General features: G+C 31.7%; 2 protein-coding genes across 4 annotated transcripts in view; one reads left to right on the top strand and one right to left on the bottom strand.

Annotated features, from left to right (window-relative positions):
• The window catches only part of LOC134680827 (uncharacterized), a 157,080-nt gene that overhangs the window by 60,589 nt on the left and 72,957 nt on the right, over positions 1 to 23,534 (top strand). The window lies entirely within an intron of this gene.
• LOC134680825 (proton-coupled folate transporter-like) lies at positions 90 to 23,297 on the bottom strand. Of its 3 annotated transcripts, XM_063540063.1 has the most exons (3): positions 23,043 to 23,297; positions 7,350 to 7,476; positions 90 to 3,678 (listed from the first exon to the last, which is right to left on the bottom strand). In XM_063540063.1, the coding sequence occupies exon 3, from the start codon at positions 3,005 to 3,007 to the stop codon at positions 1,508 to 1,510; it is 1,500 nt and encodes a 499-aa protein (XP_063396133.1). In that variant the 5' UTR covers positions 3,008 to 3,678; positions 7,350 to 7,476; positions 23,043 to 23,297; the 3' UTR covers positions 90 to 1,507. The 3 variants fall into 3 exon arrangements, with proteins under 3 accessions (XP_063396133.1, XP_063396134.1, XP_063396135.1); XM_063540064.1 differs by lacking the exon at positions 7,350 to 7,476; XM_063540065.1 differs by lacking the exons at positions 7,350 to 7,476; positions 23,043 to 23,297 and adding an exon at positions 5,770 to 5,885.

Genomic DNA, 23,534 nt, shown 5'->3' with positions numbered 1-23,534 from the left:
GGAAAAGGTGATAATTTGAGTATTGGGAGCTATAATAAAAATGTTTATAACTAAATTTATAAGCAGGTTGGGAAATAAAAGCAAAATTACTACAAAATCATCATAGAGACTAAGAAAAAAAAAGACTTCTAAGTATTACAGTGACTATAAAACCTGATCCTATAAGTCTGTCCTCAAAAGTCACGTTGACAGACAACTCGTGACTTTTAAAAACACAATGACTTCATTTTTCTATCGTTGACCTCAATTCTTTACAGAAACATTTTATCATCTCCAGCTATACATATTGGAAAATTTTCAGGTTATAGTAGTTCTAGTTGTTTTTGTTGGGTTCGGCATTGAGTTGACCATGACTGGGTTTGTAAGTTTGTTTGTGTTTTTGTCTTTTTTGTTGGAAATATGTTTATCTTCATTATGAGTTTTGAATGTCACCATGGTATTTTCCGCCTCTATTGTACAGTTATATATGTACACCTTTCACTTAAGAATTACCATGCACGAAGGAACGACTAGAATAGTTTATTAAAAAGTCAACGGTCGGTTTAATTATCTCAGTTTCTTAACTACTATAAATAAAGGCAACAGTAGTATACCGCTGTTCAAACGTCATAAATAGATTGAGAGACCACAAATCTAAACACCAAAGCCGAGGTTAACCACAGAATAACAACGAATACATAAAATTGATTTATGACATGACACAAAAACAGCATAATAAAATGACGAACTATGTGTCGATCACACAATGTATACATGCTTGAACCCTGCTTGGAAACAATCCTACCTGTCGTTGACCTTCATTCGGTAGTATCGTTCACAACAACTTCACTAGGATATTATATGAGTTGTAAGCACTAATGGACATGTGACTTGTTGAGTTTCAGAATACCATCAATGTATTTAAAAGTGAAATTAAAGATCTTTGCCAGACAATTTTTGTTTTGTTTTTGTTTTTTTAAGAAGGTTTTGGATTTGGATATGTGCTGCTTCGTATTAGTACAAAACAAATCAGAAAGTAGTGATGCACTTTAGTACCAATTGCAACTTCCGACTGTCTGCTGAAATATCAACTCACTGCATTCAGTAATATCATCTTCAGTGTATTTGTTATCGGAATGAGTGTGGTTCTTAACAAAGTATCTACGTATCCCCATTTAAGTACGTTAAGACACAAAACTATAAGAACAAATTTTAGATATGTTTTATGTAGTCCTTATAATTATAATTACTATTGTTTTTATCAAAAAGATGTTTAAAAAACTCGTTTTTTACTTTATATGATTTTGTAGTTTTTAAACATGCGGCTAGGGGGTTTATTCGGGTACCTTCCTAGATGCATAATGTCAAAAATGCCATTATCTCATACCCATGTTATTTTCTGTGAATGTTGCTAGTCCGTGCAAATGAAATCAATGAAAATAGGTGAACATTGCTTATAATTACTGACAAACATCACAACCATATATCAACAGACTTTAACAATCAATGATAACATAACAGTTCTTCATTATGGGGTAGTGGCTGGTAGAGGAGTAGGATACGACGGCTGCTCCTCCAATTCATCTAACACCGGAAGTGGGTTATTTGACAATGTGTTATAATTGACAGAACCTTTGTTAAAACTGGAATGTTCTTCTAATGCCTGCATTAAATCTATTGTTCCTACATTTTTCATATCTTTGAATATCCATATCACCAACAAGATCATGCAAATATACAAAACAGCTTCAAATAAATATGCTAATCCAGAAAACAGGTCAGCCGTCTCACTGTACAAATTCACAAATATTAATACACCAAACAGCTTTGATGCTGTTTCTGCGCACGCTAATAATGAAAATAGTTTCCCTGCTTCATGCTCATTAACCGATTTACTGACAAGTGATCGTACTGCAGATGTAATCAATCCAGCAAACGCTCCAATGATCACGGAGACATAGACCATCCACGTCCTAAACGCGAATGCTGCCCACGTCAAGCGAACAATTTTACAGCTTATACCTATCATAAGTATTGAAGCATCAGACAGATGAACGATGCTTGATAGCACCGGAAGTACAAAGAGCAGACACAATCCCATTACAGCATAATCGACAGATAGAAGGTATCCATACCATGATTTAGGCCAGCTGAGTGGTGACCTAGTTACAAACAAGACCGTGACATCCATCTCACCTACTTTACACGTTTGATTTAGTAATGTCAGTAAGAACAAAACTAATAGAACCGTACGCATGTTGTTTGGTCGATACTTTACCAAGACCCCAAAAGCATCCTTGATGTTGGCCGGGTTGAACAAAGCGAGAAATTCGGATTTTCCCTCTTCTGATTTCGCTGGATATTCAACGCTTTCTTTCATAGCAGCCACAGTCAGCAAGATCGTGCAGCCATGGAGCAGGATCACAACACAATATGTTGTTAAAAGATTTGAAATATCCTGCAGTATTCCGGACATGAACGACCCAACAAATAACCCAAAGAAGTTCATTGCCAGGAGATTTCCAAGTTTTCGGATTCGTTCGTCATTTTCCGTTACATCTGCTATGTAACTGTTGACCGCCATTGTAATAACCGTACTTTTACCAAACATCCCCTGAACGGCTGCACCAATCAGAATCAATGGAATTCTGAATTCGTCGTATGCCAAACTTGCCATGTAAAGTAGTACCCCAAAAACACTACCAAGACTGGGAAGCATCATCGGTATTTTTCTTCCATATTTGTCACTATATGCACCACAAAATAGTCCCAGTATGACAGACGGTACATTGATCAAAATTCTGTAATAAATTAGGTATGTTGCTGATTTTCGTTGTATGTCACTCTCTATGACGGGATACCAGTCAATGTGTTGACAGTATGTTGCATTGAAAGGGAAATTATCATGGCAGACGGCTTTCAATATATAAGGCCGTGTAGTTGCATCTAACATGGACTCTCCAGTCTTGTATAGGAAGAAAATGATTGTTACTGCAATGATGTTTGTTGGACAGCCTCTTAGAATCATAGTGTATCTTTTATGTTATCAAGTGGGAACAAAATTACAAGTTTAATCTTTGAAGAAGAGAAAGATTGACACGTGTCTTTGATTATCACTGACACCTCGATTTTAGTTATATTCACTATATCAGCGTTTGATCCATATCGCTTTTATCATTTTCATATATCGTCCTTTGTTACTGTGACATTTTATCAGTTATTTCACTGAATTCACTCTTTTTTTTAGCTCCTTATTTTCGGTACTGAACAATAGTTGTAAGATGCATCCAAAAGAACAGTAAAATTTATTGTCAAATTATTCATCATATATTTTCTATCAATCTATACTGTTAATTTTAATTGATTGTAACATTAATCTGAATGCCCTTTGTAATTGGAAATATTTTGTTTAGACCTTTTATATGTATCAACAATATCAACAAGCACAAAAGGTGTTACTGGCATCGGGTGCTTTCAAAATAAGCAGCTCAAATAATGTAGAATTCTATACTCTCACTCATTTTAGTAATAGTCGTTCTATGCTTTTCATGTTACCATGCAAAATATACTGGTACAGGAACATGTTTAATGTACAAGCAGCTTGAATATCTCTTTCCCGATGTTTCTCTACAGTTTTTGTTTCATGTAGATATTACAAATGCCTTGATTACTTTTACTTTACTGGCAACGGTCTTTTTTCTGAAATAATGAAATAATAATGAAATTATTTATGATGGTAATAATGATATTAATAATAAATTGTACACAATCGAAAAGAAAATCAACAAAAACAACAAAAACAAGGGGAAAAAATAAAACAGAAAAAATGCATTTGCAACTATTAAGTAGGAACACTTTCTTCTGAGCAAATCTTTAACGACAATATGGACACCGCAAGGTTGGTAGCAGTTTAGTTATCCAATATGGCAACGTACACTACAATTTTGAAGAAAAAACTTTTTTAAGTTAGTGCTTAATTTAAACTAAATAAATATGTTAGATTTGTGATGACTTTGTGAGATGAATTTACATGCTAACTTGCAGAGTACCATACATACACCTAGTACCGGTATCCAGCGACAAACATTTACTTTACTAAAGAGAATCGTACATTTTATATAAAAAGTAAAATCACAAAAATACTGAACTAAGAGGAAAATCAATTCGGAAAGTCCATGATCACATGGCAAAATCAAATAACAATAAAAAACGAATGGACAAGAACTGTCAAATTCCTGACTTGGTACAGGCATTTGCAAGATATATCCATACATTCTAAGAATCATTCTAGTAGTTTGTATTCTCCATACTAGTATTTTAAAACTGAAGCTCACAGAACTAACTCTATTTTTTTCATGTCTTTGATGTAATACTAATTCATTATTGAAAAAAAAAATGTTAAATTTTGTTATTTTGAATTTATCAGCAAATATACTTAATTACTACAATTTAATAAATCAACAATTCTTTAACACGCCTACTCATAAACGTTTATTTTAGAGACATTTTTGTTCATTTTTATGCTTGATAGATTAATCCTGCGATCAAAGCCAGAAACCATGAAAATTGATCCTTAAATACCATAAATGTCATAGATCGATTAGACGAAATTATTGAAGTAATTCGATTAAAAGTTAATATCTTTAGCTGTTAAACGCATTTATCATTTTAAGTGACAGAGATATGGACGTCAAGTCGTAAAAACTATTGATGTAAAATATTGTTTCAGCTTCATTTGTTGTCTGTTGATAACTGGTTTGATGATCAATCCACTAACAATTAAGGGCAACACATTGGCTAAAAGACAGAAAAAAATGAACAAAGAGGTCTACACCACACCAATACTTAAATTCGTTCAATCCTTTATGGGTGGATTTAACATAGATAAATAAAATTGTATAATAATAAAGCAATGAATGAGTTTGTTAAATTTGATATATGCCTTTTTATGCTTCTCTGTTACATATTTGTTTGTTTTTAAAGTAATTAAGATCATTATAACACAAAGTTGGCTGCTGTACCCCTATTTTTGACATATTTACCTATTATATCTGCTGGTTTTGTTTACCCATCGTGATCAGTTAAATGGATTTTGATGTGAATTTCATACAGGTGAGATGTTTAGCTAGCTATAAAACCGGGTTCAATACCCTATTTTCTACTTTAGAAAGGAATATGATAGTTGTTCTCCATTCGTTTGATATATTTGAGTGTTTGATTTTAGCTATTTGATCAGATACTTTCTGTATTTGATTTTCTTTGGAGTTCGGTATTTTTGTGAATTAACAGAAAACAAAATAATTGGGAATAACGCACACTGCTAAAAAGGTACGTGATATGAAAGGATTTAACCCCCCAAAAAAACCTGTTTCAATATTGGCACCCATTATATTGGCTATTTCAAGTAAAAGTTATAGGATGATGTCAAAATCAAGGAAAAGAAGCCAGGGGATTGCAGTAATCTGATGGTGTCCTTACTATCAAATGATGACCTCATCTTTACCAGTAAGAACCATTGGTTCATTAGCTTCATTGTAAGCAACACCAGCCATTTAAGGAAATCATGAATGAGAATGTAAGCCTTTAAATATGTTTGGTTATTTTTCAAAAGTATGTATAAAATTAAGCAAAATGTCAAAAGACAAAACTGAATAACTTGAATTGGTAAGTACCTTATTTCTATTGGGATGAAAAGTTGAGATCTACTTATTCCTGATTTAACTGTCAACACAATACATATATCAAGCCCCTATAACAAATCAGAACATCTACTATAAAGTGCCTACTTACTTTAAATGAATACAATGATATTGTCGGCATCAAATGCTCCGTTTCCATACGAATGAAGAAGATGTGAGTATGAGTTATTAGTAATGAGATTGCAGTCAACTATAAATATAACCAAGAGACATCTGCAACACAATGACGTCATCAAAAGACACGCGCTGTTATAATAAGTAAAAACCCATAAAAGGTGTGAAACAAATTTAACCGATACTATCAAAAATCTACGATCAACAGGTATGATAAAGTTTAATTAACAAATGGTAACACTTGGCAACCATAAGAAGTACAAATATTACAAATTTTACATAGAAATACTTGTGACAACACTATTAAGACAAACATATATTTATTTGGAACCTTCCTGTAAAATTTATGAAGCTATGACCCCTTAAATAAACATTATTTGTATTTATGGCCAATGTTGGTTTATTTTGATCCAAAAGGTTTTTATATTTTGCCCTTCACAAACATAAACAATATCATTGTCATTACATTATTTGAAGCAGGTAGCGTTTGATAGCTCAGATTTTTTAATGATAGTGAATGACTACTGTTCAGAATACAAAATTGACAAAAGAAAAGGACATACACTGTCCATAAAGAGATGTCTACTAAATAGAAAATATTAATTGAAAAATATTGACTGTTTTTACCCGTTGTTTTTCTACTGACTGAGCTTTAAATTAAAGAAGTTTAATCCCGTAACGTATGGAAGTCTTAAACGTCGTTTGTGGTTGATTTGTATGCCCCACCTACGATAGTAGAGAGGCATTCAGTTTTCTGATCTGTGCGTCCGTTCGTCCGTCCGTTCGTCCGTTCGTCTGTCCGTCCGTCTGTTCGTTCGTCCGTCTGTTACACTTCAGGTTCAAGTTTTTGGTCAAGGTAGTTTTTGATGAAGTTGAAGTCCAATCAACTTGAAACTTAGTATACATGTTCCCTTTGATAAAATCATTCTAACTTTAATGCCAAATTGAGAATTAATTCCAATTTCACGGTCCAGTAAACATAGAAAATGATAGTGCGAGTGGGGCATCCGTGTACTGTGGACACATTCTTGTTGTTGTTATATCATGATATCATTTGCCATTCATGGAGTTAGTTGTTAAGGAAGAATTTTCATAATCTTTAAAGATTCTAGACTCTAGTCTGGCCAATTTGTAACTTGACACATTTACACATACCTGTTTATTGTTTAAGAACAAGTGTTTGTTGGTGTTTTTATGTTTTTTGTGTTACTGTCTTATAAATATATAACCACCATCTATAATATTCAATATTCACCAAATCACGATGTTTTATGGAACCACCACTTTTCCATACAAACCTGTTAAAAATTGCATTGTTAATTGTTGTCATGTTAATTGCTGCTAATACAGTTGAGAGGTATAGCTATCTATACAATCAGATTTAACCCCACATTTATACATAAGAAAATGCCTGTACCAAGTCATGAATATGACAGTTGATGTACGTGCGTTTGATGTGTTGGAGCTTTCGGTTTAGCCATTTGATTAGGGACGTTCTGTTCCTATTGTTTTAACTCGGAGTTTAGTATTTTTGTAATTTTACTTTTTGCTACTTACAATGTTTCGTTTCCTATCAAATGATGAGTTCATTCTAAATTGTTGAATGATCCAATGTATTTTTTTATTACTGCAGATATACCAGTTGATGGAAGATTCCTTTACCGTGCTTTTCATATATCAATACCTAGAAAAAAGTATTATATATTTCATGAACTTTTAAATTTCAAAGTTATAATTGATTATTTTAACAATAATGTTTACTTAGTTGATGGACATGACAAAATAGTTGTAGTTTATTTTTTAAATAAACCTCCAAATAACTAGACATTTAGGATACAAAAAATGTAATGAAATAAGTCTGTGTATGCCGCATTTGACTTCTGTAAATGTAAACTGTGTACATCGTTTGAAAATATCATTTGTTATCAAAATCTAATAAGTACATTTTAAATCGATTTTACTATGTTCAATTACCTGTGATAAATCTTCTCAGTCTTTTTGTTTTGATACTACGTTTATATTTGCTACAGATTCAATAACATCCATTGGTGTAATATATAGACCGGGTCTGCGTACCCTCTATGAGCACTGAACCCCCCCCCCCCCCCCCCCAGTTGTAGTGTGGTTAGTGTTGCTTAGCTTTTTCATGATTTTGTATCGAAATCTTTATAGATTGTCTCTGAATCATAATTGTATCTGGGATTTTAAAAGATTTGTTCTTTTTTTTTCTCAGTAGAAAAATAATATTTTACTTCTTAATGGCTTTATTTATATCTATTTGACATCTTTGCCACAAAATACAAAAATATCAATGGTCTATCAATCAATTTGTTAATGATTTTTAAAATACGATAACTAGTAGTTTCAGAGGACATGTATTGTAAAACAAGAATGTGACCCCAGTATACGGATGCCCCACTCGCATTATCATTTTCTATGTTCAGTGGACAGTGAAAAAGGGATAAAAACTTTTATTTGACATTAAAATTAGAAAGATCATATCATAAGGAACATGTGTACTAAGTTTCAAGTTGATTGAATTTCAACTTCATCAAAAATAACCTTGACCAAAAACATTAATCGGAATTGGAACGAACGGACGTACGGACGCACGGACGAACGAACAGACAGACATAAAGACGGACAAACGGACGTACAGACCAGAAAAAATAATGCCCCTCTACTATCGTAGGTGGGGCATACAAATTAAAAACAATATTTTTAATAATTTCATGCGTCCTAAACGCTTTTCTGGATTCACCTTTATCAGGAACGCTCAAAGCCAAACATGAAATCCGAGGTTGAATAAGTACTGAAACTGTTGAAGAGCTATATGTAAAACAATACCTAGAATAAATTTACAAATTGTGAGCTAACTTTGGACTACAATGGGAAATTTCTAGAAATTTTAATTTAAATTGGAAAAGCCAAATACATTGACCCTCTTGTACATTTGAGCTTAAACAATCAGAAATAAGATTTTAGGCAAAACGAAAAACGAAAAACCACTCGAACTGGTTACAGTGCGTACATTTCGTGTTTTTGTAATAACCGTAACAGCTATAAATTTCTTTGTCATTTGGTGCCTTCTGAAGAGTTCAACAGTTGTATCATTGGCAATCATACTAAATCTTTTTTTTATATAATTATCAGGTAAACTAATCAACAAATGGTTTGGATCGTAACCTTATGTTTTATAGTTATATATATATATATATATATATGCAATATACCGAATACACTATTTGAGACGGTATTTCTTTTATTTTTAAAGTATATTCAAAGTATTTATTGCTGCAAGGAAATTCGGAAATTTCAGGGACTTTCTTTACATCATCCATCTCCTCAGAAATTGAAGGCACATACATCAAATATATTCATTAAATATACGTCTAAGGTGTATTTCATATGTACACAAACATCGGTAAATGATTAACTGTCATTATAGAAAGATTATTTTAAAACCATATAATCAATGATTCCCCCCTAATACAATAATTAACAGATACATGACATTAATTTCAGATCTCTTAATGAGAAATTTTGTACAACGATTGATGTAGATGTATCGTAAGAAGACACCACACATACATTATGCTTGCTAGTTGTATAGAGAACCGAACAGAACCTGATTAAGTATTTTGAAATATTACTTAACATGTGTCGCATAGCTCTCTTTATCGCCGAATTCAATATTAAGTGATTAATATTAATTGGCATATTTTCTCATTTCATCAAAATAGTAATTATGCTTTGTTTATAATTATTTTCGGAAATGAATAGGTTTTGACTACGCAAGAATAACGGACGAATTTTTGTAAGAGTAGTATAGTTCCAACAAGAGCAATTAATGTTTTCGTATTGGGTTCTTAAATTGCTGACCGAAGCAATTTTTTGTTTCAAGCGTACTAGAATGGTATTCATGATCAACGCTTTTACATTTTTTTATATATATAATTACAAAAGCATTCAATTCTTAGAGTAACATTTAATGTTACAACCATGGAGTTACGAGATATACCTAGCTTTTTGTTAGTTTTCCTATGCATTGGTGAGATGTTGTCATGAGAAGCACGCATTGTCATGAATTTTTATAAGTATATATCATCTAATTTTTTAATGCTGAACAATTATTTACAGCCAATCAAAACTATGGATAAAGCATGCATGTAATGCAATAATTTCTAAACCATATGCTGTAAAGATCCTGCAATTATGCTTATTGTCATAAGCTTTGAAAAATTAATTTATACATGTTATTGTCATTTTATTTGGATATAAGAAGATTCGAAATTAATACTCTCATATGTTACATGATCGCTTCCGAACAATAATCCAGTTTTTTTGGGCATAGAATTATTATTCCTTTTAAACAGTAAGATGTATTTGAAAAGGTTAAAACTTCTATAATTAACAAGCAAAGGGAAACAAATTTATTAAAAAGAACATCCTTCGGATTAGTGTTGCATGTTTGGGTTTTCCATTAATTTTGTTACTCTTTATACTGTTTCAACTCCCTAAAGACAATATTATTCTCTCATAGTTCCTATATGCTTACTAACGAGATTAACGCTTTAATTATATTGCTACTTGCAACACTTCCTGTAGCTGATAATTATGGAATCACACGAGACCTGTAACGCAATCATAATAGCACTATGTCGATGATTCTGGTATCAACATGCGAATCCGAATGTTTGACACTCATAACTCCTGGCACCTGCACTTCACATTTTTTTAACTGATCTAGTTAAACCATTTTCTTATATATTTTTTCTTTCTTTCATTTTTGGCATTTTAAGATAAATTTCATATTAGAGTTATTTTCATTTTGATCAACTATCAAATTTGGTCATCTTTAAGAGTTAAAGAATTCTAGTCTAGCGTTCCAAATACTGTGGATTCATTTGTCTTCGTAAGTTTCAATTTTCTTGGATTTAGGAAATCTTGCATTTTCGAGGATGTCCGATTTCGTGGTTTTTACTCATCTCCACATTCACAACTCTTATCCAAATTAGATATAAGAAAAAAATAAAATCACAAAAATACTAAACTCAGAGGAAAATCAATTAGGAAAGTCCATAATCACATGGCTAAATCAAATAACAAAACGCATCAAAAACGAATGGACAGGAACTGTCATATTCCAGATGAAATATGAATTCGTGCTTTTCCTGTATCCACGAAACTAACGAATATCGGTTTTCAACCAATAATAATGAATCCACAGTAACAATATAAAAAAGAAGATGTGGTATGATTGCCAATGAGACAACTATCCACAAAAGACCAAAATTACACAAACATTAACAACACTGTAAGGCCTTCAACAATGAGCAAAGCCCATACCGCATAGTCAGCTATAAAAGGCTCCGATAAGACAATGTAAAACAATTCAAACGAGAAAACTAACGGCCTTATCTATGTCACAAGCCTGGTATCGTTACTGAGTTTTGTAAATTATTGTGTCGATACAGCTGCTGTGATTGGTTCGTCTCTGAAAGAATCACCTGTTTAAGTTTGTGTTGTCGTGAAATTCCATTGATGTGTACTTTTTCTGTAAAGGAGTAGGTCCGGTAAGGACCGATTTTGGACTCAAACTTCAGGTTCATCGGACGAAACATTTTGACCACTTTTTAAACACTTAAGTGTCTATTTCATTTGATTCAATTAGTTTGTGTGAAAGATTTAAAGATTTTTATTCATTGAAAACGATCCGTTGAAGCTCAAATATGAAAAAAATACCAAATATACAGAAAAGTGTCACTTTTCAGATGATTTTTGTCAAAAATGAAAGTGGCCGCCACCGTGTTCATCCTCAACCTTTATATATGTTATGTATTATCATCAAATACAACTTACATTTCAATATGAAGGATTAACACGAATGCGGCCACTTTCGTTTTACGCGGAAATCGTCTTAAATTTAACATAAATGCTAGAATTGTGAAGATTTCAGTAATTTTCTGATTTTGACATTGCCATGTATCTTTTGGAACTGCTGATACGTTAGAATCGTTTATTTTCCTCCCTCCACATTTAACCCGAATAAGGATGAATTGACCGTTTTATGTGGTAAAGTAACAAAAATACCGAACTGAAATGAAAATTCTAAATCAAAATTCCCTAAATCAAAAGCTCATACACATCCAACGAATGGATACCAACTGTCATATTTTGAATTAGTACTGGGATTTTCTTAAGTAGAACATGTGAGCTGGTTTTATAGATAGCTGAACCTCTCACTTGTATGAAAGTCGCATACATTTCATTATATGAAAGTTAATGTTAATGAAAGTTTTTCTTGCAAGCCTCTTTATTTCGAATAGAACAACCGAAGGGGTACTTTTATGGTTATCAATAATTAAGAAAATGTAAACCTGTATATAGGTAATAAATACCCGAAATATAATGTTACTTGGACGAAAGCAAGAAATCTAAACCAGGACATGTTTTGAAAGAGAAATGATTCTATTGCTGGATTGGTAAGCTTAAAACTTAACTTAAAATTGTTCCAGATACCATCATTGTAATGTTAATGTTGTTGATTTTGGATTCGTGTTATATTTAAGCATATACAATATGAAAACATATGGATCAAGTATGAACTGAATATAATATTCGAAAAGATGCAGATATAAATTGTTTACAGAAAAAAAAACAATTGCCAAACATTCCAGACCTATACAGACCTGTCCGATAGACGTGCGGTTCGCCTTTAAAAAAAATCTCAGTTACGCACGAATCTACAAAGTTAAAGGTCATACAACCTACGAAATTGAAGATAATTGAAGCCTTTCAAATTCGAAAGGTTTCACCAAATACACTTTAATAAACTAATCCGTGTTGAAGGCCGTACTTTAACCTACAATGGTTTACTTTTTAAATTGTTATTTGGATGGAGAGTTGTCTCATTGGCACTCACACCACATCTTCCTATATCTAATCAAAGATACCAGGATTGAAATTTTGAATTTATGCAAGACGCGCTTTTCGTCTACAAAAGCCTCATCAGTGAGATTCGAATCAAAAAAAATTAAAAAGGCCAAATAAAGTACGAAGTTGAGAAGCATTGAGAACTAAAAAATCAAACAATAGATATAGGAAGATGTGGTGTGAGTGCCAATGAGACAACTCTCCATCCAAATAACAATTTAAGAATTAAACCATTATAGGTTAAAGTACGGCCTTCAACACGGAGCCTTGGCTCACACCGAACAACAAGCTATAAAGGGCCCCAAAATTACTAGTGTAAAACCATTCAAACGGGAAAACCAACGGTCTAATCTATATAAACAAAACGAGAAACGAGAAACACGTATATATTACATAAACAAACGACAACTACTGTACATCAGAAACAAGCTTGCCAAATACAACAAATTATAAAAAAAAAAGAAGACGTGGTATGATTGCCAATGAGACAACTCTTCACAAGAGACCAACATGACACAGAAATTAACAACTATATGTCACCGTACGGCCTTCAACAATGAGCAAGACTTATACCGCAACCAAAGGTTTATCTATTCCTGATGTAGAAAATTAAGTTATACGTCATTTTTTATTTATCGATTTTAATTTTAAGCAGCATTCACATTTGCCGTTGACAATATGCCTCTTTCTATTCGATTTACAAATGATATTATCTTAGTTAACCATGGTAAATTGTCTTGTAAACAGTTCATAACAACGGAGATACGTTATTGTTTCCCAGATAATACGTTTATACTAGGCAAAATTGGTTACGGATAAACAATGTTTTCTCAGTCATTTCATTTAAAGTTCAATGAATAAAAGTTGGAAAGATGAATGAACATGAAACATGTGAAGGAAAATAAAAAAGCTGTCTGCGGTCAATTTGTCTAAAGCTGATAGTTGCTGATTTGACATGCTTAATAAAGGCAACAGTAGTATACCGCTGTTCAAAACTCAAAATTCCATTGACAAAAACAAAATCGGGGTTATAAACTAAGACTGAGTTGTGACATATCCAGTTGTGACATACCCAAATTGGAAACGAGTTCATATTTCACAATTTTTGATATTATTATAACATTTGTTCCTAACTTATTCTATAGATTGATGAAAGTTCGATATTGATTGTGACAGTACCGATTACAAGCAGTGTCTGGTCTATTTACGTTTGTACTAATGGTTATTAATCGTTAATTAATCGTTTGATGAAGTATCTTTAGAGATGTGATGTTCTCACATATCATTTATGTAAGCTTACAAACTATTAATGAATCAATTTTCTGTTCAATATAACTTATTCTATTTCCGTTTTTCAGTTACTTCTTAGAATCAATGCTTCCATTAGTTGAATGCTTTGATGATTTATATTTGGTGAAGATGATACCTTGAAAGTTTAATTTGCGATAAAGTTGGATTTTTCAACGTTATTAAATCATGTTACACTGTAATGTTAAAATGGGTGTTGTAATTTAATATTGACGACATAATCAAAAGAAAGAATGCAATATTTTACCAATATCTCTGCGATTACATCAAATCATTATAATTAAACAGTTCAGCTTTAGAAAAAAAAGCGTGGCCTGATTTTCATATTCATGCCGTTCATATTATTAAACATATATGCTAGAAGTATTAACCTCGTTTTTCTATATTTCCTGTTAAAAATGCAAATTGCAAAACAAAGATTTCACTACTGTGTATGTAGTGCAAACGACATGCATTTCTATGGGAATCTATATCGTAATATGTCTTAAATTTTTTTTTAAAGGAAACATTATCATGGGATATGTTGAAGGAAGCGGATATAAAAAGGAAAGAAGACGGGTGTTATCATTTTCTAATGGGATGAAATCAAGTTAATGCAATACAAAATATGTTTGATGAGATATTATTTAAAACTAATTGTAAAACTAATGAATGTTTTGTATCGGTAATTTGCGATGATGTCAGATTTGAAGGTGTAATGAATATATCGAAATGCAAAGATGATTTTCAAATCAAAGAAAATCATCATAAATGCATTTACATCAGAGGTACTTCAATTAAGCATGAACTACGATTTACGTAAATTCATTTTTTTTTGTCTTGGTAAAATATGTTCTTGATTTCCTTTTCTAGAAAACTCTTAAGTACTAAATGCACATTTAAAGCGCGCCTGGTGCATCAAAATATAAGCCATATATATTTGATGAGGCGTTTACACTCACTGTTTCAATGCCTTTGACACTGTTGTAAAAGTGAGAGGTTTAGCGCTATAAACCAGGTTCAATACATCATTTTTGTACATTTGAGAAATGCCTGTACCAAGTCAGGAATCCATACGTTGGACGTGTTATGTCATTTGATTTTGCCATGTGATTAAGGACTTTCCGATTGAATTTTCCTCGGAGTTCAGTATTTTTGTGATTTTATTTTTTTGCTGGTTGAATTTAACTCCCTATGGTATCACCAGAACAGTAGATAATACTTTAGTGTTGAAATAAAATATCTTTGATGTATTCATTTTTTGTAAATATAACGTTTGTAAACGTATATCTTTTCAATACACTAACGTTTTCTACTCCTTAACATAGGAAACATTATCTGGGTTTTTTTTGCCAAAAGATTTCGATACTTTTTTGTTTCCCATACTTAAACTATTCAGTCTTTTATCTATTTTGATGAGTTGAAAGTAGATGAAATTTTGTGAAATTGTAAGTTAAACCAAAAAAAAAAAAAAATACTCTTCCTGTATTGCTCTGCATTATAAGTAAAATTCAATATTGGTGAACATACCGAAATAATTTTCTACCTGCGAAATGGTATAACATCTCATCAAAAGGGTAATTCAAGGCGACAAAAGTTTACCTATGTTCATATCTTGTAATATCAAGATAAATACAAAAAAATGATAGGATCACCACGAAAGGTCCGTGACCTTATTCGTCGACATACATGACATACCCTCCCGGAGCACCTGAGATCACCCCTAGTTTTTGGTGGGGTTCGTGTTGTTTATTCTTTAGTTTTCAATGTTGTGTCATGTGTACTATTGTTTTTCTGTTTGTCCTTTACAATTTTAGCCATGGCGTTGTCAGTTTGTTTTAGATTTATGAGTTTGACTGTTCCTTTGGTATCTTTCGTCCCTCTTTTACATACATTTATTTATTCCCAAATTTTACAATTACGAGTGTCATGTTTTAATGGCTATATTGTTCCATAGCTTTTAGATATGATTTGAAATATAACATAACAATAGAAAATAATTTAATAATATTTGAAACCTTGACAGTTGACTCCAGACTTTTCATTTACAGAAACTGACAATACAAATAGGGAAATAACAACGAAAAGACCAATAACCATTACAAACTATTACACAGATTACGATAAATTCAGAAACATGAACACCATCCAACCCAAGGGTGAAGCCATGTGGTTCAGGAGAGTAAGCAGGTTCTGATTTACAGTTGGCATGCACCATGTTGCTGACAAAGTACAAATCGGGGGAAAAGATGCATTTGGTATTCGGTAAAGTCACAATCGAGGAAAAGACATAAATCAGGCAGTAAGTTACTTTAGGTGGATCATATCCGTGTTCAGATGTGACGTGACGCTTATAATCAGTGACGGCCAACCAGATCATATTAGGGTCTGATGCAAGATACCAAAGGATATATTCAAATCGTGTAGACTGAAAAATCTGACGATACTAGTAAATAACACATAAAAAGGACGAACAAATCTACAAAACATTACATAGAAACTAAAAAATGAGCAGCACGAAACTCTTATTGCATTTATATGCTCCAAAATAGTTAGCAGGTTCTTCTCCACATGCAGCACTCGTCGCGTTTTTCAAACAAATGTGCTGAGAAGTCTAGTTCGGTAAAATGCAATCAGACAACCGAGTAGGGGATTGTGGTAACTACAATGAAAACACAAGAAACTTGCAAAGGAACGAATTGACACGAATACAAGATTAGAAAAAATTGGTTCTAGAAAAAAGAGGCAGACTTTTAAATTAATGATATTCTCATTGTTTTCTTCTTCAAAATAATACTAACTAAAAATTATCAAATTAGGTATAGTAATACGACCTCTAAAGTAATGAGAAGTTTGTTTTATAATATTCTGCAAAACAGACTGTATTGAACGCCAAATATTGAATAAATAGTTATCTGTTCACAGTTTGTTAGGTTTTCTTGGGCATTCCCAATTTGCTGTTGAACTGTCATGATATCCCTATGATATTCAGCCAGCTGTATGATCCAATGATTATCCAGAAATACGGACGTAATAATTAAATGTATAATTGACATATTCTGCAGCAAAATTTAAGAAAAATGTTTTTCTTGCTGAAAATTTATCTATCTACTGTTAATTGTAAATAATAAACGACATTAATAAGATATCAACGGAGAAAAGTTCTTGTTTCTCAGAAAAAAAAAGCATTGTAGTTGTCATAATTATTAAAGGATAAAATACTGTCCATGTTCATATCAATAACAAATTGGTGCACCCTACTGTTTGTGTTCATATTTTAGTCAGGGCTTTTTCAAGACTTAACGATTTGAAAGATAATTGAACGATCAACACGGTAAGAATAATGTCAACTCATCTGAAGGTCATTCTGATCGAAGTAAAATCAACCAATCTTAATTTATTAATAATTAGTAACCTTTAAAGGCCAAAGCACTGACTCCGAGTGCGTTATCTTATTGGGTTGACATATCATCTGATGACGTATGTTCTTTAGAGTGGCATGTGAAAATGTTTTATAATTCATTAGATTCAATTGATTTTTATTCCTTAATTATCGGCATTATGTTTTCTGGTCTGTGTGTCCGTCTGTTCATTCGTCCGTCCGTCTGTCCCGCTTCAGATTCAAGTTTTTGGTCGAGGTAGTGTTTGATGAAGTTGAAGTCCAATCAATTTGGAACTTAGTATACATGTTCTATATGATAAGATCTTTCTAATTTTAATGCCAAATTACAGACTTTTATTCACGGTCCACTGAACATAGACAATGATAGTGCGGATGTTGCATCCATATACCTGGGACACATTCTTGTTTTAAAACAGATTCTATTTTACAAGGTTTGAAGTTCTATTAGTCTTTGAATTATTACTGCACATTTTTCTTAAATAAAACTGGTAAACAAATTAAATAACAAATATTGATGTTATTATAATATTTTAGCAGTCGGAAAACACTCTATATTAAAAATCCATGAACTTCTGGTATTAATGCAACGAGGACCTTCATTGACATAGCTATTTAAGTGGGGGTAAATTTAGCAGCGTCTGCAATGCTGTTGCTGAATAAAAAGCAAAACAAAATGGCGTTCCTATGAAATACTTGTTCAGTGCATTATAATAGTTTTATTTGGTACGGGTACTTGATACCCGTTTTGTTTAATGATATTCTTCCTTCATTTTCATCCAAAGTGTATTTAACAAAAATATAAAAATTATTATTTCTGTTAAGGGTGTAGAAATTTAAGCATTTGTCATTACAGGTAATTTTATTATTCGATATATTGATGACACCTCCATAGTGATTATGCCAGTACCTTTTACAGACAGTGTTTGATCTATTTAAATTGTACTCATTGTAAATAATTGATAAATTATTGCTCTATGCAGTATGTTTAACGTTTCGACGCTTTTTAAATAACATTAATATAAGCTTACAAATTATTACTCACTCAATTTTCTCTTCATTGTTATTTTAAATTAAAAAAAGTCCTTTTTTCAGTAGCTGATTGAAATCAATGGTATCATTACTCAAATGCTCGAGGGATGGATTTCTAGTGAATTTGATACCTAGAAAGTGGGGTTTGATATATGACATTTGATTTTGGGGATGTTATTCAAATCACTCAATGTAGTAACGATAGAGTTGCATCATACACTTTTCTATTGCATTACAGTATTTACGACATTCCTGTCGTTTAAAATTGGAAATAGTAAAATGTCTGGATTTTAAAACTCATGCCTATAATATAAGGAAAAAATATTGCAACATATTAAACTTTATCTTCCAGATGACAATCTGTTATTTTCAAATTCAACTTTTTATATTTATTGCATGTTAAGCACATTTGCTAGTTATCTTACATCTCCTATGTCCAATAAATGATTATAAAAGGGAAAATAAGATTGCGAAAATAATCAATTCCAAACTATATTTTGAAGAAAAAAATGTAACTTGGTACCTGATCATCATGATACCAGTCTTTATATTTTATATTTTAGAACACAAACTATGAATTACGATATAAATAAAAAGATGTTTATGAACAGGTTATAGATTATGTACTGGAGATTGCCTTATCAAATAACAAGTAACAAGAAATTAGAAAATTAGAAAATAATGGTTTACAGTATTTTAACGTATGTAGAACTCAGTATTTTTGTTATCTTTAACTAACACACAATAACTCGAAACACTAAGTGATAACCCAGGCATGTATTGTCTTTGTCGTATCTAGCACAACGTTTAGAAATGTTCGGTTATTGATACTCTACAGCTTATCATATGCTTTGGCAGCCCAATTATTTTTATTCGATTGTCATTTATTTCGAGAAAACATGAGTCTGGTAAATCATATCATAAAACTATTGTCATTGATGGGTGTTTTAACATGAAAATTCCTAGAAATTGAAAATGAAAATTAAGGCGACTCTATGAGTGATTTTTCTAACGTTTAACAATTGAGGTTGTCTTTGTTTTAAAAACATGAAGCCTAATTTAAGTAAATGAAATGATGATGGTAAGATTTCATTTTATATGGAACTAGTTTAGAAAGAATATGATATACCGGTAGTTTCTGATGCGTTAATTAAAATGAGTATGAAAATAATAAATACATTTGTATGAACAAATTGTCAAGCCTATCCAATTGCATGTAATATTTTTCACTGACAATAATCCTGAATGTAAACCATTTTTTTTATATATATATTTGATTCTTTTTCGCTTGGATCAAACATTTATAAATTAGAGCAAAACAATATGCAGTTGGATTTAGTTTGTTCTTCTTCTATCTAAATTGTGTTTTATTTTTGTTCATCTGATTTACACATTTGCATACGTGTGCCAAATATTCAAAGATTAAGATATTAGACTTCTTATATTGCAATTAAATATTCCAATTTTACGGATATACTATGCATTATTCATATCTTCAACCTATATCGAATTACGATTACAAACATAATATATCTTATTAACAAAAATATAAGCGAATACAATCCTATTGAATGAAAAGATGTGGGGTTGCTTAGAGAATTAAACCCAGTCAATTTCAAAACTAAACTAAGTTAAAATTAAATTCGGATTAAACAATTCGCACATTAAATACTCATATCTGATAAGATACAATTTACAAAACAATAAGGAATACACAAACTGTCGCTCTTTTTTGTTGACTAGCCAATATTATATTCAATTTATTATTTCGGAAGGAAAAAATAATGAGAAATGTTGTATAATAATCTGTAATATAGTCTATATTGAACGCCTTATATTAAATAAATAGTTCTGTGTTCACAGTTTGTTAGGTTTTCCTGGTCATTCTCAATTTGCAGCTGAACTGTCGTGATATTCTTATAACGTTCAGCCAGCTGTATGATCCAATAATTATCCAATAGTTTGTATTGACGCAGACTCAACATCTCTTTTTAATTATACTTAATAAGTAAAGGTATCATAGGAACCTTATGTTGGGAATTTTAAAATTTGTGGATCTGATTTTAGGTTTAATGTTTTTAATCAGTGAAATGAATACTTATTAATTTAAAAAAAAACAACCTTGTTGAATATTAATAAATCCTGATTATTTTCCAAGATGAATGTTATAATTAAACCTAGGTGTGTCTTTGAAGAATGTCATGAATTCATTCAAGACATGAAGGTTACAGAATGTTTGTGTAATTGGTCTAACAAACTAGAAATACATGTGTACTATAACACGAAGAATATGCTAAGTAGTATTTTTTCCTTTAGAATAATCATAATCGGTTGTTTAACCATCCATTACACTGCTTCAAGTTGTAAATCAAATTTAGAATTATATACACTTTAACACATTCCAAATGTCTTGATTTGGTCACCAATATAAGTTTCAGGTAGACGAACGGAATGTCTGGTGTACTACAGAAAAAGCATAGTATATTTGAGGACGTTTTACCACCACAGAGTTCTTGCTCTGTTGAAATATGTTTTTCGTGTCCAAAAAAGGGGGCAAAAGATACCGGAGGAACATTCAAACTCATAGATCGAAATAGACTGACAACGCCATGGCTAAAATAGAAAAGAAAAACAAACACACAATAGTACACAAGACACACAAAAAATGTAGACAATGCAACACGAACCCCAAAAAACTTAGGGGTGATCGCATATGCTACGGAAAGATAGGCCGATCCTGTTCTACATGTATTATCATCCGAGTCAGCACTCTTAAGCTGACATGAGATTAACTTGACTGTTGATTTTTACCAATGTTAAAGTATTTACCAAAAGCTCAAGCTTTTAATTTTTAACCGTCTGCATAACAAACCTCTTCAAACTCTCCAAGCTTTTATTGCATGAATAAGCACAACCTACAAGTATTTGACATTGTGGTTTGCAATGTTCTTTAAATTCTTTATTGATTCGATTTCAGATTGTTTTTATACAATTGCCAGAGATGTTGTTCGTCGCTTTTTGTAATCTTTCTTCTACCGGTATTTCATCATTTTCTCTAATGGTTCGTGTCGTATTGATGATTTACGTACTATCATCGTTTATATGTTTTTTTCAAAGCTTTTGATTTGATCTTATTCGTTTATCTGTTTATTTGTTTCTTTGTTTTGATTTTTGTGTTTATTTTATTGTTATCCGTGGCCATGAACAACAAAAGAAGAGTATAGATAAACTCGTCATAGATACCAGGACTAAGTTTTGTATATACGCTAGACGCGCGTTTCGTCTACAAAAGACTCATCAGTGACGCTCGAATCCAAAAAAGTTAAAAAGGCCAAATAAAGTACGAAGTTGAAGAGCATTGAGGACCAAAATTCCTAAATGTTTTGCCAAATCCAGCTAAGGATAGCTTGAATCCAGCTAGAAGCAGCTTTATAATAAAGTAACAGAAAGCATAACCTGCCTAGAAATCAATGAAAGACCGAACCCCAATACTGATAGATGATCAAAGAATATTAAGATTATTATACATGTCCAAAATTACCAAAACAAAAATGACACTCACTCGACAACCAAACTCAAAAGAACAAGGCTTATAATTTTGTACACCTAATCAATTATCCAAGTTTATTATTGAAATAAATAAATGCATGGATAAATGAAATGATGAGCACATGTAATGATAATAACCAGTACAATGAATAAAGCTTGGCAAAGTTTATTCAAAATAAACTATAGGACAAGCTCTATGAGATCTTCCGGTCATTCTGTTATTGCAAATAGAAAGTCTCACAAAAAAGAAATGATTATACAAGACTGATAAAAGAATAATGCTTAACAAATCTAGCCACAATATTGTTGTATTCAAATGCAAATAAATTCTTTAGTATTCCTACTCATATTTTGTCAAACTGAATGTTCTAACATGTTCTTAGTAAATCTTAATGCGGTGTTTGTAAATTGATTAAACATATTAAGGTTCTCTTAATCGTTTGTTACAATTAAAGTAACAGAACATGTTCAGAATAATTTGTACATAATCAAATCGTTTTAAAATTTATGTGTTGTCAACAGAAAATGCAATTTTCAGTTAAATGAAAAATAATCCAGTTCTGAAAACGAGTGAGTAATTTTTGTTTACAAATATTGAAGTTTTGCCTTATGAATTCTGTAGTTCGTACCTTCGGTTTGCCTATATCCGAAATTATTTTGAACATGTTATTTTTCTCTTCATTTTCAGAGATGATTTTTAGTTAAATAAACTCATAATAGATACCAGGACTAAAATTTGTATATACGCCAGACTCGCGTTTCGTCTACAAAAGACTCATCAGTGACGCTCGAATCCAAAAAAGTACGAAGTTGAAGAGCATTGAGGACCAAAATTCCTAAAAATGTTGTCAAATACAGCTTAGGTAATATATGCCTGAGAAAGAAAAGCCTTAGTTTTTCAAAAAAATCTAAATTTTGCAAACAGTAAAATAGCAAAGATTGTAATACTTTTTTAAAGGATGTGTATCATCAAAAATAACATCTATATAAACATTTGGTAAACTTGTAGAAAGAAAATAAAACAATAGTACTTTACTATGACTTACCGAACTTATTGCTTTCTGCTCGTTGACACTTGATTCCTAAAGTCACCTTCTTACAGAGACTTTCCATGCAAATGTGTGACTTTTAAATTCCATCATTGATCGACAGGGAGACGCATAGAAATGTTTTTACTGAGTCGGTATCATTGATTTGAAAATCTTCCCACCTTCATTAAGTTTAAGCTTGAATTGATCGGTTACAGAGGTGGACAATTATTTTTGTCTACTCATCGAGAAAAGTATTCGTAAGTGCTTTGTATGGCTATGTCAATATAGTAATGTATCCATTGTTCCATTGACAAATATCGCCATTGGTTATATAAATTGTCCAATACGAATGGCTATTGGAATATTTGGACATAAAATATGTTTTATCCGTAGAGGCATTTTTATTATATTTGTTTTGTCCTGATCTTGCATGAAAAAGTTGCCACTGGACACGAGTATTTGCCAGAAAAAATATTTCAGGATGAATGTCAATTCTTTTTGATGTTC

Source organism: Mytilus trossulus, chromosome 8 (genome assembly GCF_036588685.1).
Source record: "Mytilus trossulus isolate FHL-02 chromosome 8, PNRI_Mtr1.1.1.hap1, whole genome shotgun sequence".
In the NCBI taxonomy this organism is placed as follows: domain Eukaryota; kingdom Metazoa; phylum Mollusca; class Bivalvia; order Mytilida; family Mytilidae; genus Mytilus; species Mytilus trossulus.
Note: the sequence above shows the minus strand (reverse complement) of the source record. Positions and strands in the feature narration are given on the sequence as shown.

Bases quoted from the DNA above. Each gene is read 5' to 3' on its own strand.
- LOC134680825 (XM_063540063.1), bottom strand. From the start codon at position 3,007: ATGATTCTAAGAGGCTGTCCAACAAACATCATTGCAGTAACAATCATT.